The following is an 18,390-nucleotide window of genomic DNA, read 5'->3' on the forward strand; positions in this document are numbered from 1 at the left end:
AACAGTGGGTTAACTGCCTTGTTCAGGGGGCAGAACAACAGATTTTTACCATGTCAGCTGAGGGATTTGATCCAGTGACCTTTCGGTTGCTAGTCCAACGCTCTAACCACTAGGCTACCTCCTGCCCCCGAATTAAACGGGTAGATATTCAAGACATCAGACCTAGTTCTACTCCCCAGCATGTCTTCTCCTTTTTAAGCCCTATCCTTGTAACTCTTCTAAACTGTTCTGTAGACACCCCATAGAAAGGTTAGTGTCTTTAGTTCTTCCATGGAGTTTAATCAGAGTATCCGTGAAGATCTATTTTACACTGATAAACATTTAGTTTAGTGCTAACCGGGAACTACTGTATTTAGCAGGAAAGAGCCTGTTTGTGGGTATGTTTGTGTGAGGTGATAATCGGAGCATATTTTGACTGACAGATGATAGTCTGATTGTCTTGTGCCACGGCCCACTTTTGGTGCAGCTCATCAGGCCTGAAATCTAGTTTGCTGATCGGGTTTGTCAGCAGTTACGCTACCTACCTACCTACCTATCTACCTACCTACCTACCTCCCTACTTACCTACCTCCCTACTTACCTACCTCCCAACCTACCTCCCAACCTACCTCCCAACCTAGCTACCAACCTAGCTACCAACCTAGCTACCAACCTAGCTACCTACCTCCCTACTTACCTACCTCCCAACCTAGCTACCAACCTACTTACTTCATGTCTATTACAACACAAGACGTCTCCACTTCTGTCAATCAAAAGCCTGTTAGCAGCCTGGCCCCAGTTCAGCATGGTTTTCCTCAGCAGTGATGCTGAATGGCTGTGCCCTTGTGACCTCATCGATTTTTAGAATGCGGCCGAGAAATCAGAAATAGAGAGGGATTGTGGGGGAGAGAGAGAGAGAGAGAGAGGAGAAGGGGAGAGAAATAAAGAGGGAGAAATGGGTTGGAGAGAAAGATGGATGGAGGGGGAGAGGGAGAAATGGGTTAGAGAGAGAGAGAGGGAGAAATGGTTTGGAGAGAGAGAGAGGGGGAGAAATGGGTTGGAGAGAGAGAGAGGGAGAAATGGGTTGGAGAGAGAGAGAGAGGGAGAAATGGTTTGGAGAGAGAGAGGGGGGGAGAAATGGTTTGGAGAGAGAGAGACGGGGAGAAATGGGTTGGAGAGAGAGAGAAGGAGAAATGGGTTGAGAGAGAGAGAGGGAGAAATGGGTTGAGAGAGAGAGAGGGAGAAATGGGTTGGAGAGAGAGAGAGGGAGAAATGGGTTGAGAGAGAGAGAGGGAGAAATAGGTTGGAGAGAGAGAGATGGATGGAGGAGAGAGAGGGAGAAATGGGTTGGAGAGAGAGAGAGGGAGAAATGGGTTGGGAAGAGAGATGAATGGAGGAGAGAGAGGGAGAAATGGGTTGGGAAGAGAGATGAATGGAGGAGAGAGAGGGAGAAATGGGTTGGAGAGAGAGAGGGAGAAATGGATTGGAGAGAGGGAGAAATGGAGGGAGAAATGGGTTGGAGAGAGAGAGAGGGAGAAATGGGTTGGAGAGAGAGAGATGGATGGAGGAGAGAGAGGGAGAAATGGGTTGGAGAGAGAGAGAGAAATGGGTTGGGAAGAGAGATGAATGGAGGAGAGAGGGAGAGAAATGGGTTGGGAAGAGAAGGGGAGAAATGGGTTGGCGAGAGAGAGAGGGAGAAATGGGTTGGAGAGAGAGAGAGGGAGAAATGGGTTGGAGAGAGAGAGAGGGAGAAATGGGTTGGAGAGAGAGAGAGGGAGAAATGGGTTGGAGAGAGAAGGAGAAATGGGTTGGAGAGAGAGAGGGAGAAATAGGTTGGAGAGAGAGAGGGAGAAATGGGTTGGAGAGAGAGAGAGGGAGAAATGGGTTGGAGAGAGAGGGAGAAATGGGTTGGAGAGAGAGAAGGAGAAATGGGTTGGAGAGAGAGAGAGAAATGGGTTGGAGAGAGAGAGGGAGAAATGGGTTGGAGAGAGAGAGAGAGAAATGGGTTGGAGAGAGAGAGGGAGAAATGGGTTGGAGAGAGAGAGGGAGAAATGGGTTGGAGAGAGAGGGAGAAATGGGTTGGAGAGAGAGAGATGGATGGAGGAGAGAGAGGGAGAAATGGGTTGGAGAGAGAGAGAGGGAGAAATGGGTTGGAGAGAGAGGGAGAAATGGGTTGGGGAGAGAGAGGGAGAAATGGGTTGGAGAGAGAGAAATGGGTTGGAGAGAGAGAGATGGATGGAGGAGAGAGAGGGAGAAATGAGTTGGGAAGAGAGGGGGAGAAATGGGTTGGAGAGAGGGGGAGAAATGGGTTGGAGAGAGGGGGAGAAATGGGTTGGAGAGAGGGGGAGAAATGGGTTGGAGAGAGAGGGAGAAATGGGTTGGAGAGAGAGGGAGAAATGGGTTGGAGAGAGAGAGGGAGAAATGGGTTGGAGAGAGAGAGGGAGAAATGGGTTGGAGAGAGAGAGGGAGAAATGGGTTGGAGAGAGAGAGAGAGAAATGGGTTGGAGAGAGAGAGGGAGAAATGGGTTGGAGAGAGAGAGGGAGAAATGGGTTGGAGAGAGAGAGGGAGAAATGGGTTGGAGAGAGAGAGGGAGAAATGGGTTGGAGAGAGAGAGGGAGAAATGGGTTGGAGAGAGAGAGGGAGAAATGTGTTGGAGAGAGAGAGGGAGAAATGGGTTGGGGAGAGAGAAGGAGAAATGGGTTGGAGAGAGAGAAGGAGAAATGGGTTGGGGAGAGAGAGATGGATGGAGGAGAGAGAGGGAGAAATGGGTTGGAGAGAGAGAGAGGGAGAAATGGGTTGGAGAGAGAGAGGGAGAAATGGGTTGGAGAGAGAGAGGGAGAAATGGGTTGGAGAGAGAGAGGGAGAAATGGGTTGGAGAGAGAGAAGGAGAAATGGGTTGGAGAGAGAGAAGGAGAAATGGGTTGGAAAAAGAAGGAGAAATGGGTTGGGGAGTGAGAGATGGATGGAGGAGAGAGAGGGAGAAATGGGTTGGAGAGAGAGAGAGGGAGAAATGGGTTGGAGAGAGAGAGATGGATGGAGGAGAGAGAGAGATGGATGGAGGAGAGAGAGGGAGAAATGGGTTGGGGAGAGAGAGGGAGAAATGGGTTGGGGAGAGAGAGGGAGAAATGGGTTGGAGAGAGAGGGAGAAATGGGTTGGAGAGAGAGAGGGAGAAATGGGTTGGGGAGAGAGGGAGAAATGGGTTGGAGAAAGAGGGAGAAATGGGTTGGAGAGAGAGAGAGGGAGAAATGGGTTGGGGAGAGAGATGATTGGAGGAGAGAGAAAGGGAGAAATGGGTTGGAGAGAGAGATGATTGGAGGAGAGAAAAAGGGAGAAATGGGTTGGGGAGTGAAGCAGGCAACAAAACAAGTCATAGAGCTAATGTCAAATATCTGAAAGCAATTCTGCATCACTAACTATCATGTTGTTCCCCAGAAGCTATGGATGTGAATAGAGTCTTGAGGGCATTTAGCTTCAAAGTCAATAACAAGGGAAACTGTTTGTTGAGAAATTTGATATATATATATATATATGGTAATCACTTTAATGTTTTCAGGCACTAAGGGCTATTGCTGTTTAGTTATACCACTGGGCTGGAGCGTTGCATTGCATTGCAATCATTTTACTGAGGGAATGACCGAGAGGGGCGTAATGGGCTCTTTTGTTTTACTTTGAGCGAGAGTTTCTCTGGGTTTGCTTGGAGGCTTCAGAGAATTCCTAATCAGAACTGGGTTCAAATAGTATTTGAAATCATGTTGCTGGGCTTTATTGAGCTTGCCTGGCGCGATGGAACCGATGGAACCAACGGAATAGAAGAGTGTAAACCTCGACCATCTGGCACTTCTGGCAGGCTAAAAGTATTGTCTGTTACAGAGCTTTTGATGGTGGGTCTCCTGATGCTGGTCTGTTACAGAGCTGGGGATGGTGGGTCTCCTGATGCTGGTCTGTTACAGAGCTGGGGATGGTGGGTCTCCTGATGCTGGTCTGTTACAGAGCTGGGGATGGTGGGTCTCCTGATGCTGGTCTGTTACAGAGCTGGGGATGGTGGGTCTCCTGATGCTGGTGTGGGTCTGTTACAGAGCTGCTGATGCTGGTGTGGGTCTTGTTGATAAAACGTTTACTGGAGACAGGAGAACAAGAGGAGACAATAGGACGAGGTGGATAATTTTATAATAAGGCCGTTTAATCACATGTAAAGACATCTTAGTAAAATCTTGCAGCAAGGCTCTTTCTGTCTGACTCGTATGGAATCGTCCGGAAAGAGGCAGTTTAAACAGTTGTACAGTTTTATATAGACAACAAGCAAAGTAGGTTGATCTGGAAGTCTGGCCTTCCGATTGGTCGATCTGGGTCTTGGGTAGTCCTGATCAGGCCTGGTGTCAACGTTCCATTGGTTCCTGAGATAGTTCTTTGTTTTGTGCTCCAACCTTGAGTTGTGTGTGTCTGTGGTTATCATGGGGGAGGGGAATTGTGTGTGTCTGTAGTTGGTGTCTTAATGAGTCCAGCATATGTCCAAGAGAAATGAGGAGTATGTGTATTTTGTATAAAAGATGGCTTATGTTGAAATGTTGTTATTACTTGTTTCCAGTATCTATTACAATTTCTTACAGTCTGTTACAGAGCTGCTGGTGTGGGTCTGTTACAGAGCTGGTGATGCTGGTGTGGGTCTGTTACAGAGCTGCTGGTTACTGTTCATTTTTTAAATAGTTTAATTCACTTTTGTTTTATGTATTTCGCTTGTTTTGGCAATGTTAACATATGTTTCCCCAATCCAATAAAGCCCCTTTGAATTTTAATTGAAACTAAATAAAGCCCTTATGAATTGAGGGGAGAGAGGCAGGGTGTAGAGAGAAGGGAGAGAGCTACTGAGACTCTGGAGGAAGTGGTGTTTCAGCTTGTCTGACCTAGAAACCTGTTCACTCTCCCTAAAAGAAGATAAGGGGAAAGTGAACCAATATTTATCTCTGAGCTCAATAAGTCATGGTTGTAGAGACTGGGCTTGAAAGATGGTCAGTCAGTTAGGCAGACTGTTACAATATTACTTCTCGGGATGGTCAGTCAGTTAGGCAGACTGTTACAATATTACTTCTCGGGATGGTCAGTCATTTAGGCAGACTGTTACAATATTACTTCTCAGGATGGTCAGTCAGTTAGGCAGACTGTTACAATATTACTTCTCAGGATGGTCAGTCAGTTAGGCAGACTGTTACAATATTACTTCTCGGGATGGTCAGTCAGTTAGGCAGACTGTTACAATATTACTTCTCAGGATGGTCAGTCATTTAGGCAGACTGTTACAATATTACTTCTCGGGATGGTCAGTCAGTTAGGCAGACTGTTACAATATTACTTCTCGGGATGGTCAGTCAGTTAGGCAGACTGTTACAATATTACTTCTCGGGATGGTCAGTCAGTTAGGCAGACTGTTACAATATTACTTCTCATGATGGTCAGTCATTTAGGCAGACTGTTACAATATTACTTCTCAGGATGGTCAGTCAGTTAGGCAGACTGTTACAATATTACTTCTCAGGATGGTCAGTCAGTTAGGCAGACTGTTACAATATTACTTCTAAGGATGGTCAGTCATTTAGGCAGACTGTTACAATATTACTTCTCAGGATGGTCAGTCAGTTAGGCAGACTGTTACAATATTACTTCTCAGGATGGTCAGTCAGTTAGGCAGACTGTTACAATATTACTTCTCGGGATGGTCAGTCAGTTAGGCAGACTGTTACAATATTACTTCTCGGGATGGTCAGTCAGTTAGGCAGACTGTTACAATATTACTTCTCAGGGTGGTCAGTCAGTTAGGCAGACTGCTACAATATTACTTCTCAGGGTGGTCAGTCAGTTAGGCAGACTGCTACAATATTACTTCTCAGGATGGTCAGTCAGTTAGGCAGACTGTTACAATATTACTTCTCAGGATGGTCAGTCATTTAGGCAGACTGCTACAATATTACTTCTCAGGATTTATTACCTTTCCCCATGTCTTTTTCTTCCTCCTCAGCACTTACTAAGCAGGTTATTTCATGAGAGATTGAACATGGCACTCGCTGCTTAATATACCTGGGGCCAATTTCTCCCCAATACTTTAGTCAATTAACAGAGCTGCCGGCCGCAATGAAATCTACAGCAGGATTAATACACGCTCTTCCGATTCAGTGGCTCCGGCGACGTGTTCTGACCAGCAACTATCTGCTCGCAGAGAAATGGAAAAATACATGTGTGGAACTGATCATTGATGCAAGAATGAATGCAGTCAATTGATTATTGAATGTTATCGATGGACATAGCTTTGTAGAATTTAAATATACACCGGCTGCCTCCTGCTCAACGCTTAAACTCGGTAACGAATATTTTGAATTCACGAATTATAAATCTATTGAGGCAATTCTCCCGGAATCTCCCATTCCGCTAAGAGTCGTTCACAATCTAGTCCAGTTGCGCCTGCAACTAGACCTCGTTTTCAGATGTATCAATAAATTATCTTATTTATATGCCTCGCAATCACAAATGTACATTGTTTGAAGCACAGTTTTAGAAATTTCAGTCACAGTTGACAGCTTCAATAAGTCCCCCAAATGGTGAACGAGATGGCTTTAAGAATCATGATTTCTTCCAAGTTTTTTTTGTTCATCGTTCACCGGTATGGAGTCCTGCCTGCTCTGGGCATTACTGACTCAAATGAACAGAATGAGTCGAAAGATGAGTCATTTTGAATGAACGAGTCGAACAGATTCTGTAAAAACAAACTTTCCATGAAAGTATTTAAACCCCTTTTAGAAACGTTACAGCCTTATACTAAAATGGATTAAATTAAATGTTCTACACACAATAAATCAATCTACACACAATACCCAATAATGACAAAGCAAAAAACAAGTTGACATTTTTGCAAATGTATAAAAAATAAATAAAAACATACCTTATTTGCATAAGTATTCAGACCCTTTGCTATGAGACTCAAAATTGAGCTCAGGTGCATCCTGTTTCCATTGATCATCCTTGAGATGTTTCTACAACTTGATTGGAGTCCACCTGTGGTAAATTCAATTGATTGGACATGATTTAGAAAGGCACACACCTGTCTATTTAAGATCCCACAGGTGACAGTGCATGTCAGAGCAAAAAACAAGCCATGAGGTAGAAGGAATTGTCCGTAGAGCGCAGAGACAGGATTGTGTCCAGGCACAGATCTGGGGAAGGGTACCAAAACATTTCTGCAGCATTGACGAGAGATACAGATATCTCTTGGATAATTCTTTGGGGAAAGGATCATTACACTATGACGTCATAATGGAGGACACATCCTTGCTGTTCTGTTACGGATAGAATAGATACAGTTGAAGTCGGAAGTTTACATACACCTTAGCCAAATACATTTAAACTCAGTATTTAACAATTCCTCACATTTAAATCCTAGTAAAAATTGTCTTAGGTCAGTTAGGATCACCACTTCATTTTAAGAATGTGAAATGTGAGAATAATAGTAGAGGGAATGATTTATTTCAGCTTTTATTTCTTTCATCAGATTCCCAGTGGGTCAGAAGTTTACATACACTCAATTAGTATTTGGTAGCATTGCCTTTAAATTGTTTTAACTTGGGTCAAATGTTTCGGGTAGCCTTCCACAAGCTTCTCCCAATAAGTTGGGTGAATTTTGTCCCATTCCTCCTGACAGAGCTGGTGTAACTGAGTCAGGTTTGTAGGCCTCCTTGCTCGCATATGCTTTTTCAGTTCTGCCCACAACTTTTCTATGGGATTGAGGTCAGGGCTTTGTGATGGCCACTCCAATACCTTGACTTTGTTGTCCTTAAGCCATTTTGCCACAACTTTGGAAGTATGCTTGGGGTCATTGTCCATCTGGAAGACCCATTTGCGACCAAGCTTTAACTTCCTGACTGATATCTTGAGATTTTGCTTCAATATATTTACATAATTTTCCTACCTCATGATGCCATCTATTTTGAAGTGCACCAGTCCCTCCTGCAGCAAAGCACCCCCACAACATGATGCTGCCACCCCCGTGCATCACGGTTGGTATGGTGTTCTTCGGCTTGCAAGCCTCCCCCTTTTTCCTCCAAACATAACTATTGTCATTATGGCCAAACAGTTCTATTTTTGTTTCATCAGACCAGAGGACATTTCTCCTAAAGTATGATCTTTGTCCCCATGTGCAGTTTTTATGGCGGTTTTGGAGCAGCGGCTTCTTCCTTGCTGAGCAGCCTTTCAGGTTATGTCGATATAGGACTCGTTTACTGTGGATATAGATACTTTTTTGTACCTGTTTCCTCCAACATCTTCACAAGTTCCTTTGCTGTTGTTCTGGGATTGATTTGCAGTTCACACCAAAGTACGTTAATTTTTAGGAGACAGAACGCATCTCCTTCCTGAGCGGTATGACGGCTGCGTGGTCCCATGGTGTTTATACTTGCGTACTATTGTTTGTACAGATGAACGTAGTACCTTCAGACGTTTGGAAATTGCTTGTGGAGGTCTACAATTTTCTTGGCTGATTTCTTTTGATTTTCCCATGATGTCAAGCAAAGAGGCAGTGAGTTTGAAGGCAGGCCTTGAAATCCATCCACAGGTACAACTTCAGTTGACTCAAATGATGTCAATTAGCCTATCAGAAGCTTCTAAAGCCGTGACATAATTTTCTGGAATTTTCCATGCCGTTTAAAGACACAGTCAACTTAGCGTATGTAAACTTCTGACCCACTGGAATTATGATACAGTGAATTATAAGTGAAACAATCTGTCTGTAAACAATTGTTGGAAAAATGACTTGCCCTCATGCACAAAGTAGATGTCCTAACCGGCTTGCCAAAACTATAGTTTGTTAACAAGAAATTTGTGGAGTGGTTGAAAAATGAGTTTTAATGACTCCAACCTAAGTGTATGTAAACTTCCGACTTCAACTGTATTTGGTTGGAACAGAAATGAATCTTCTGCGTTTCTCCCAATAAGACACAGACACACATTGATAAACACAGAGTCAGCACCACTGGATGAAGAGCTGGTGGATGACCTGACAAACTTTGGTTTTGTAATCTCTCCCTCTAATCCTAACCTCTCTCCCTCTAATCCTAACCTCTCTCCCTCTCACCCTAACCTCTCTCCCTCTCACCCTAACCTCTCTCCCTCACCCTAACCTCTCTCCCTCACCCTAACCTCTCTTCCTCTCACCCTAACCTCTCTTCCTCTCACCCTAACCTCTCTCCCTCTAATCCTAACCTCCCTCTAATCCTAACCTCTCTCCCTCTAATCCTAACCTCTCTCCCTCTAATCCTAACCCCTCTCCCTCTAATCCTAACCCCTCTCCCTCTAATCCTAACCCCTCTCCCTCTAATCCTAACCTCTCTCCCTCTAATCCTAACCTCTCTCCCTCTAATCCTAACCTCTCTCCCTCTAATCCTAACCTCTCTCCGTCTAATCCTAACCTCTCTCCGTCTAATCCTAACCTCTCTCCGTCTAATCTCTCTCTCTCTCAGGCCATCCCGTGTCGGAGGATCCCGTGTCGTGCCAGCGCTCCCTCTGGTTCCTTCTTTGCTAGGGACAACACAGCTAACTTCCTGACCTGGTGTCGTCAGGTGGGGGTGGGAGAGACCTGCCTGTTTGAGTCTGAGGGACTGGGTGAGTACAGATGAGTGTCCATTTGCCTTAATGTTCTGTATTGATTATTTCAGCTACAAGACAACTGACCAAATCTCAGTTCCCTCCCATTAGGTTTTAGAACAATGCATTGAACGTTTCCTGAATTCACTGAAGTGAAATGAAATTAATCTCAATCCTGGTGAGAAGAGTACACTTCCTCTGATCACTGTCGGTCAGGTTTCCCCCTCTCTCTCCACCCCTGTCCCCCTCTCTCTCCACCCCTGTCCCCCTCGCTCTCTCTCCAGCCCTGTCCCCCCCTCTCTCTCTCTCTCTCCACCCATGTCCCCCTCGCTCTCTCCCCACCCCTGTCCCCCTCGCTCTCTCTCCACCCCTGTCCCCCTCGCTCTCCCTCCAGCCCTGTCCCCCTCGCTCTCCCCCCACCCCTGTCCCCCTCGCTCTCTCTCCACCCCTGTCCCCCTCGCTCTCCCTCCAGCCCTGTCCCCCTCGCTCTCCCCCCCACCCCTGTCCCCCTCGCTCTCTCTCCACCCCTGTCCCCTCGCTCTCTCTCCAGCCCTGTCCCCCTCGCTCTCTCTCCAGCCCTGTCCCCCTCGCTCTCCCTCCAGCCCTGTCCCCCTCGCTCTCCCTCCAGCCCTGTCCCCCTCGCTCTCCCTCCAGCCCTGTCCCCCTCGCTCTCCCTCCACCCCTGTCCCCCTCGCTCTCCCTCCACCCCTGTCCCCCTCGCTCTCTCTCCAGCCCTGTCCCCCTCGCTCTCTCTCCAGCCCTGTCCCCCTCGCTCTCCCTCCAGCCCTGTCCCCCTCGCACTCCCCCCACCCCTGTCCCCCTCGCTCTCTCTCCACCCCTGTCCCCCTCGCTCTCCCTCCAGCCCTGTCCCCCTCGCTCTCCCTCCACCCCTGTCCCCCTCGCTCTCTCCCCACCCCTGTCCCCCTCTCTCTACACCCCTGTCCCCCCTCTCTCTACACCCCTGTCCCCCCTCTCTCTCTACACCCCTGTCCCCCTCCCTCTCTCCACCCCTGTCCCCCTTCATCTTTCCATCACTCTCCCCACCCCCGTCTCTCCCCAGTCCTGTCCCCCTCTCTCCCCAGTCCTGTCCCCCTCTCTCCCCAGTCCTGTCCCCCTCTCTCCCCAGTCCTGTCCCCTTCTCTCCCCAGTCCTGTCCCCCTCTCTCCCCAGTCCTGTCTTCCTGCCCCAGCGAACAAAATCACTTACAGCCCAGACAGAGACCAGCGATCCCCTCCTCTCCATTCCTCTCTACACCAGCTCATCTTCTGTTGTCCACAGACTCCATCCACAATAGCCTGACTTCACATAATACCCACTTGGACAGCACTGTCCTGAAACTGCTGTGACTGCCTTGGCTTACTAAATGACTGATATGGACTGTAATGTGTATTTTAAACAGTTGTTCACTGTACAGGAAACACAGAGTAAGAGAAGACAGACAGTGGGGAGTTAGCTGGCTGGCTGGCTGGAGAATGTTATTTAAATGTTTCACTCAGTCGTACAGTGGGGAGTTTCGTGTTGCTCTCTTCTATGCTGTTAAAGTCTACGTCAGTGCCTAGGTTCTGCAGTATGTGTCTGTGTCCCAAATGGCACCCTATTCCCTATATAGTGCACTACTTTGAATCAGGGCCCTATGGCATGATCAAAAGTAGTGCCCTATATAGGGAATAGTGTTCCGTTTGGAACACAAGTCTGAATTTAATGTGAAGATGATCTCAGAGCATCTCTTGAAATATGCATGAGAATACCTAGGCTTTTAAACCTGATTGATGAAGGCCACATCAGCCGTAGAGGTGCAGACGATTCTCATGGTTTTTTCTCTCTCCTGGTCAGTTTTCTGGCTGATGGTTGGTTTATTCCTCTCTTGTTTTCAACCCCAGCCAGCTATGCTCCTAGACATTTTTTTTATTCAGTGAAAACAAAATCTGGATAATTTAGGACTAGAATGGAATAGAACTTGATTGTCCATCCAAGGCTAGTAGTGTGGTCACAACCACAGTGTGTTACAACAGGGTAGCTAAGCTAACTGTCCCGTTCCCTCAAGGCTAGTAGTGTGGTCACAACCACAGTGTGTTACAACAGGGTAGCTAAGCTAACTGTCCTGTTCCCTCAAGGCTAGTAGTGTGGTCACAACCACACTGTGTTATAACAGGGTAGCTAAGCTAACTGTCCTGTTCCCTCAAGGCTAGCAGTGTGGTCACAACCACAGTGTGTTACAACAGGGTAGCTAAGCTAACTGTCCTGTTCCCTCAAGGCTAGTAGTGTGGTCACAACCAGTGTGTTACAACAGGGTAGCTAAGCTAACTGTCCCGTTCCCTCAAGGCTAGTAGTGTGGTCACAACCACGGTGTGTTACAACAGGCTAGCTAAGCTAACTGTCCTGTTCCCTCAAGGCTAGTAGTGTGGTCACAACCACAGTGTGTTACAACAGGCTAGCTAAGCTAACTGTCCTGTTCCCTCAAGGCTAGTAGTGTGGTCACAACCACAGTTTGTTACAACAGGGTAGATAAGCTAACTGTCCTGTTCCCACTCTTTCCCCTTCTTGCATTCTTTTCCCTGTGATGGATTGAATAGTGTATCATCAGGGTGTAGCTGTACGACAACAGGTTTGGAGAACTCTTGCTGTCATGATGCATGGTGTGCTGTGTCACACATCATTATCCCCATCGTCACTGTGTTCGTGGAAGTCTAGTTTTAATCAAAAAATTCCTGTTTTGTCGATCTTCAATTTTTTTTCTTCCTGTAGCTGTTTTAAGCCCCACACTCATGTTCACCTAAAAACTACCACACCAATATTTAAAAAAGGCAATCTTTAACAAACAAACACTTCTCATTTCCTCTCATACCCATTGGCATGTGCGTATAGGAGTTTTAGACCACTTTAACACAGTTTCAATGAGATAATATTACCACCTAGTCATTTGAGATGTGTTGCTAGGAAGATCATTTGCTTAATGAATACATTTATATTGATTTCTCCTATTAGTTCTTCACAAGCAGCCACGGGAAGTGTGTCTGTGTCTCCTCCAACTAGGAAGGATAGCATCTCGGTAAGAAAGAATTGAGCAGTGATTTTTCCCTCTTTTTTTTCTTTTTTTTTAAAGATTCAATTAAAATGCCTTCAATATCAATTGAATTTGTATGTGTGTTTATATATTATATAAATGTGTATTTAAATTAGAAGTTTAATTAACCTTTTGATTACATCCTCTCAAACGATTATCCTCAGTCTGTAAAAAATATCAAATCTAAAGGAGTGAGGCAGTCCCACTCCTAAAATATTTAAATTTTTTGGGGATTGAGAGAGGGATGAAACAGCAGTGGGCCAGATTCAACCCCATGCTGCAGTGGGATATATAATCTGTGTGCTGAAACAGCAGTGGGCCAGATTCAACCCCATGCTGCAGTGGGATATATAATCTGTGTGCTGAAACAGCAGTGGGCCAGATTCAACCCCATGCTGCAGTGGGATATATAATCTGTGTGCTGAAACAGCAGTGGGCCAGATTCAACCCCATGCTGCAGTGGGATATATAATCTGTGTGCTGAAACAGCAGTGGGCCAGATTCAACCCCATGCTGCAGTGGGATATATAATCTGTGTGCTGAAACAGCAGTGGGCCAGATTCAACCCCATGCTGCAGTGGGATATATAATCTGTGTGCTGAAACAGCAGTGGGCCAGATTCAACCCCATGCTGCAGTGGGATATATAATCTGAGTGCTGAAACAGCAGTGGGCCAGATTCAACCCCATGCTGCAGTGGGATATATAATCTGTGTGCTGAAACAGCAGTGGGCCAGATTCAACCCCATGCTGCAGTGGGATATATAATCTGTGTGCTGAAACAGCAGTGGGCCAGATTCAACCCCATGCTGCAGTGGGATATATAATCTGAGTGCTGAAACAGCAGTGGGCCAGATTCAACCCCATGCTGCAGTGGGATATATAATCTGTGTGCTGAAACAGCAGTGGGCCAGATTCAACCCCATGCTGCAGTGGGATATATAATCTGTGTGATGAAACAGCAGTGGGCCAGATTCAACCCCATGCTGCAGTGGGATATATAATCTGTGTGATGAAACAGCAGTGGGCCAGATTCAACCCCATGCTGCAGTGGGATATATAATCTGTGTGCTGAAACAGCAGTGGGCCAGATTCAACCCCATGCTGCAGTGGGATATATAATCCAAAAACAGTGGCTTTGACTGCTAGGTCACTTTAAACCATTGCATAGTTGAATACTTGTTTTTGATTGGCTTGAAGGGCATTCTAGAGCGTAATTTTCCTATAACACACAGTATACTTTCACGGTAGAATTAAAAAGGCTATGGTTCTTAAAATGTTCTATGTTTGAGTTGCTTTTGAAAAGCAAAAGTCGAATTGAAAATATTATTGGCATTGTTGAATTCGATTTTCATAATAGCAAACTAGGACTGATGGTTTGGTTAGCTAAACTAGCAAGTCTGTTTGGTTACCACGGCAACTACTGTAGCTATCTAAGTTAACTTGCTAGCTACTTCAGTGGCTGTTGAACACATTTCTACCGGCAAATGTAACACATTTCTAGCGGGAAATGTGTTAAATTATAGCCATGGTATAAAAGAGATGGAAAATAATGCAACTCCGTTAAAGGTCATTTCCACTCAGTTGGCGCGTTGTGGAACATACCTTCTTCCCACGTTGTTTATTATTCTCTGCTGGCGCGTTGTGGAACACACCTTCCACGTTGTTCATTATTCTCTGCTGAGGCGTTGTGGAACACACCTTCCATGTTGTTAATGATTTTCCATAGAACGCATAGCCCCTCGTTGATTATCCCTTAAGTAATGTAACCTTAATGTAAACTGATTTTCCAATTGTCTCTTTCTTTAGGTACAACGTGGAGCCTCCTTGGCTTATCAAGCTAGAGAAGGAGATAGAACAGGAGGAGATGGCACCTCTACCTTCACCTGTCTCCCTTTCTCCAACCCCCTCTCCATCCCCCTCTCCTACCAAGTGCTCGTTGTCTAGCCAGAAGAGCACAGGGAAGCTGTTGGATGATGCAGTGAGTTGGGTGGTAAAATTCCTTGAATTTCAAGGAATGCTGAACTTTTCCATGGATATTTCTGGGAATTTCTGAGGATTACCAGTAATTTGTGGTGGTTTTAGACCCTTATTGACCTCCCTACTAATCTGGAAGTGTTTAACTATAACACAAATCCCCACAAGAAGAGTAAACAAACAAGACATTTGACCAACTGGGGATATTTTGTTAGTCCCCACAAGGTGAAATGCTATTTCTAGAGGGTTAAGGTTAGAATTAGGGTTAATGTTGGGGGAGGCCAGAGAGAGGGGCTGATTCTGGAGGTAGGCTGCTCATATGACTGTTACATGGAGTCTGCCTTTTCTGACAAGATGCTTAAATACCAGACCCTCATCACACCTGAACAGGCCTTTTCTGACAAGATGCTTAAATACCAGCCCCTCATCACCTCTGAACAGGCCTTTTCTGACAAGATGCTTAAATACCAGCCCCTCATCACCCCTGAACAGGCCTTTTCTGACAAGATGCTTAAATACCAGCCCCTCATCACCTCTGAACAGACCTTTTCTGACAAGATGCTTAAATACCAGACCCTCATCAGGCCTGAACAGCCTTGGATATCAATGCAGGCCTGCTGTGGTGATATTAAGAAGTCTGTGCCATGTTTACAGGCTGACTGTACCTGGTCTTCAGATAGCAGTCTGGGCCATGTTTACAGTCTGACTGTACCTGGCCTTCAGATAGCAGTCTGGGCCATGTTTACAGGCTAACTGTACCTGGCCTTCAGATAGCAGTCTGGGCCATGTTTACAGGCTAACTGTACCTGACCTTCAGATAGCAGTCTGGGCCATGTTTATAGGCTAACTGTACCTGGCCTTCAGATAACAGTCTGGGCCATGTTTACAGGCTGACTGTACCTGGCCTTCAGATAGCAGTCTGGGCCATGTTTACAGGCTGACTGTACCTGGCCTTCAGATAGCAGTCTGGGCCATGTTTACAGGCTGACTGTACCTGGCCTTCAGATAGCAGTCTGGGCCATGTTTACAGGCTAACTGTACCTGACCTTCAGATAGCAGTCTGGGCCATGTTTATAGGCTAACTGTACCTGGCCTTCAGATAACAGTCTGGGCCATGTTTACAGGCTGACTGTACCTGGCCTTCAGATAGCAGTCTGGGCCATGTTTACAGGCTGACTGTACCTGGCCTTCAGATAGCAGTCTGGGCCATGTTCACAGGCTGACTGTACCTGGCCTTCAGATAGCAGTCTGGGCCATGTTTACAGGCTGACTGTACCTGGCCTTCAGATAGCAGTCTGGGCCATGTTTACAGGCTGACTGTACCTGGTCTTCAGATAGCAGTCTGGGCCATGTTCACAGGCTGACTGTACCTGGCCTTCAGATAGCAGTCTGGGCCATGTTTACAGGCTGACTGTACCTGGCCTTCAGATAGCAGTCTGGGCCATGTTTACAGGCTGACTGTACCTGGCCTTCAGATAACAGTCTGGGCCATGTTTACAGGCTGACTGTACCTGGCCTTCAGATAACAGGCCTACATAAGATGAGGATAGAGGTACTGCTCTGTGTCAGCAGTCATGGGCAGCCTTGCTGTGTGGAGGAGAAGGTGCTGTCTGTTTCCCCAGGGGTCCAGATATCTGTTCTGAAATGTGAATTTGTGTCTTCAAATCAAGGATTTTAAAGTGTGTGTGTGTGTGTGTCAGGTGAAGCATATCTCAGAGGACCCTCCCTGCAAGTGTCCCAATAAGTTCTGTGTGGAGAGACAGGCCCAGGGCCGCTACCGCGTTGGAGAGAAGATGCTATTCATCAGGGTGGGTGCAACACATCACACACACACACACACACACACACACACACACACACACACACACACACACACACACCATGTAGGAGAGAACATGCTATTCACCAGGGTGGGTGACACCTCATCTTAAAACTTGTTACACAAGAACCTTGTTTTTGCTTGTTTAAAGGGGAACTCCACTCCCCTTTGGTATTTTTGTTGTTGTTTGTAGAGACGGTGTGAAATGGAGGTTTAACCCCTGGACCAACCTCTGGAACAAGAACCTTGTTTTTCTACCATGTTTTTCTAGTTACGGTTCAGCCACTTAGCTCGCAGGCAGCTGGACGTGGACGTGGACGTGGACAGTCCCTGCCGAAATAACTTTGACCAACTGTTTAGGGTTTTAGGTGGGATCAAATCTGAAGCATTGAAATCTGGTGTAAATGATTTACTGTAAGTGATTTACACTGGGGTTGTGTTACATATTGCTGTGGATATTCCCATATGAAAAAATACTACATATATAGTACTTACTATAGAATTCTATTGTAAACGTATAGAATTGTATTGTAAACTGTAGTATACTATACTACGTACTGTAGTATCCCTCGATCATGTGTAGTACTTAATATAAAATGTACGTATTCTACAGTATAGACTTAATCTCGGGCCTAACAACACCGTGTCAATATATTCTCCAAACACCTGCTTCTCGGGCATTATCACCTAATTGTAGTATGCTGTAAATACTACAGTATTATCCACACAAAAAAACACAGTAGTAAAAGCTACAGTAATGTCCAGGACCCCCAGTATATAAATATAGTAGACCTATAGTATAATATAATATTTGTTTATATGAGTTGACACGCCAGGTATGAATATGGATTGTACGCCGTCTACAGAATCTCTTACTTAGGCCCATTGCTCCTCAGTGTCCTCAGGGACCATAGACCATCTATGACTACAGATGGCTGTTGAATGACTATCCTATTCTGTCCCCATTGCAAACCCACTCTTTTCTCATTGTTCTGAGATTTGATGAGTCTGAATTGAATGAGTCTGGATTTTAGTTGACTCCAATTTTTGCCCACAGACTTCGTTGTTTATTGAACTGTCACTTTTATGTCCGGGTTTTATCCAGGCTGGATCATATGGGGTTTTAGTTCACCAACAATAAGGTTCTTTCTCTCAATGTAAGGTCACAAGTCTTGTCCCAAAATGGCACCGTATTCTCTCTGTAGTGCACTACTTTAGACCAGATTCCCTGGTCAAAAATAGTGCACTAAAATAAAAGGGTTCCATTTGGAACACTACCACGTTCATACCGTTACAGCCACGGTGCACATTGCAGTGTGTTGATATTTGGACTGCCTGACTGTGTGGATGACAGACGTCCATTGTCTCTGCTGGTAGCAGCTCCTCTGCTACTGTGAGGCTTCATTTACTGGTGATGATATTCCAACTATGTCTGTGTCTGGGCCAAGAGGCCAACCCATGGAGAGATGTATAAAAAGGACTCCTTGTATTGTCCATGCTAAAATGGGTTCTATCCATCTAGACTCCGGTGACTATCTCTATGGGTCAGCCAGGGTTGCTGTGGTTCTGGTTCACCCACTGTACTGGGAGAAGAGAGCCCTCAGGTTCAATCCAACAGGCTTGATAAATAGCCCATAGGATTAGAAAAGATGCTTGAGGATAATGCTATTACTGTTGCCATGGCGCTAACGGCACTTATTAATAATCCTTCCCATTTACATAAAATGTGATTTTCTTATGTAGCTAAATAAATACTGTATCTCAAACAGACCTTACAAAAAGCACCTTGCACCAATTAATTCTATTGACAAGTACAGATTGGTTGAGGTAGCATTGGTGCCCTTGGGATCTGTGGTTACTTGGCAACCTCCAACCCGGATTCACACGTCTGAGAACGAGGACGCTGTGGAAGGAGGATCTGGACTGTAG

General features: G+C 45.8%; 1 protein-coding gene across 2 annotated transcripts in view; it reads left to right on the forward strand.

Moving 5' to 3' along the window:
- LOC129854885 (growth arrest-specific protein 2-like) overlaps positions 1 to 18,390 on the forward strand; it is a 43,293-nt gene that overhangs the window by 17,956 nt on the left and 6,947 nt on the right. For both annotated transcript variants that reach the window (XM_055922018.1, XM_055922017.1), the window contains exons 4-7: positions 9,479 to 9,620; positions 12,588 to 12,651; positions 14,475 to 14,646; positions 16,343 to 16,450. In XM_055922018.1, coding sequence (XP_055777993.1) covers positions 9,479 to 9,620; positions 12,588 to 12,651; positions 14,475 to 14,646; positions 16,343 to 16,450 — 486 coding nt within the window. The remainder of the gene's footprint in view (positions 1 to 9,478; positions 9,621 to 12,587; positions 12,652 to 14,474; positions 14,647 to 16,342; positions 16,451 to 18,390) is intronic.

This window comes from Salvelinus fontinalis, chromosome 5 (assembly GCF_029448725.1).
Source record: "Salvelinus fontinalis isolate EN_2023a chromosome 5, ASM2944872v1, whole genome shotgun sequence".
Lineage (NCBI taxonomy): Eukaryota > Metazoa > Chordata > Actinopteri > Salmoniformes > Salmonidae > Salvelinus > Salvelinus fontinalis.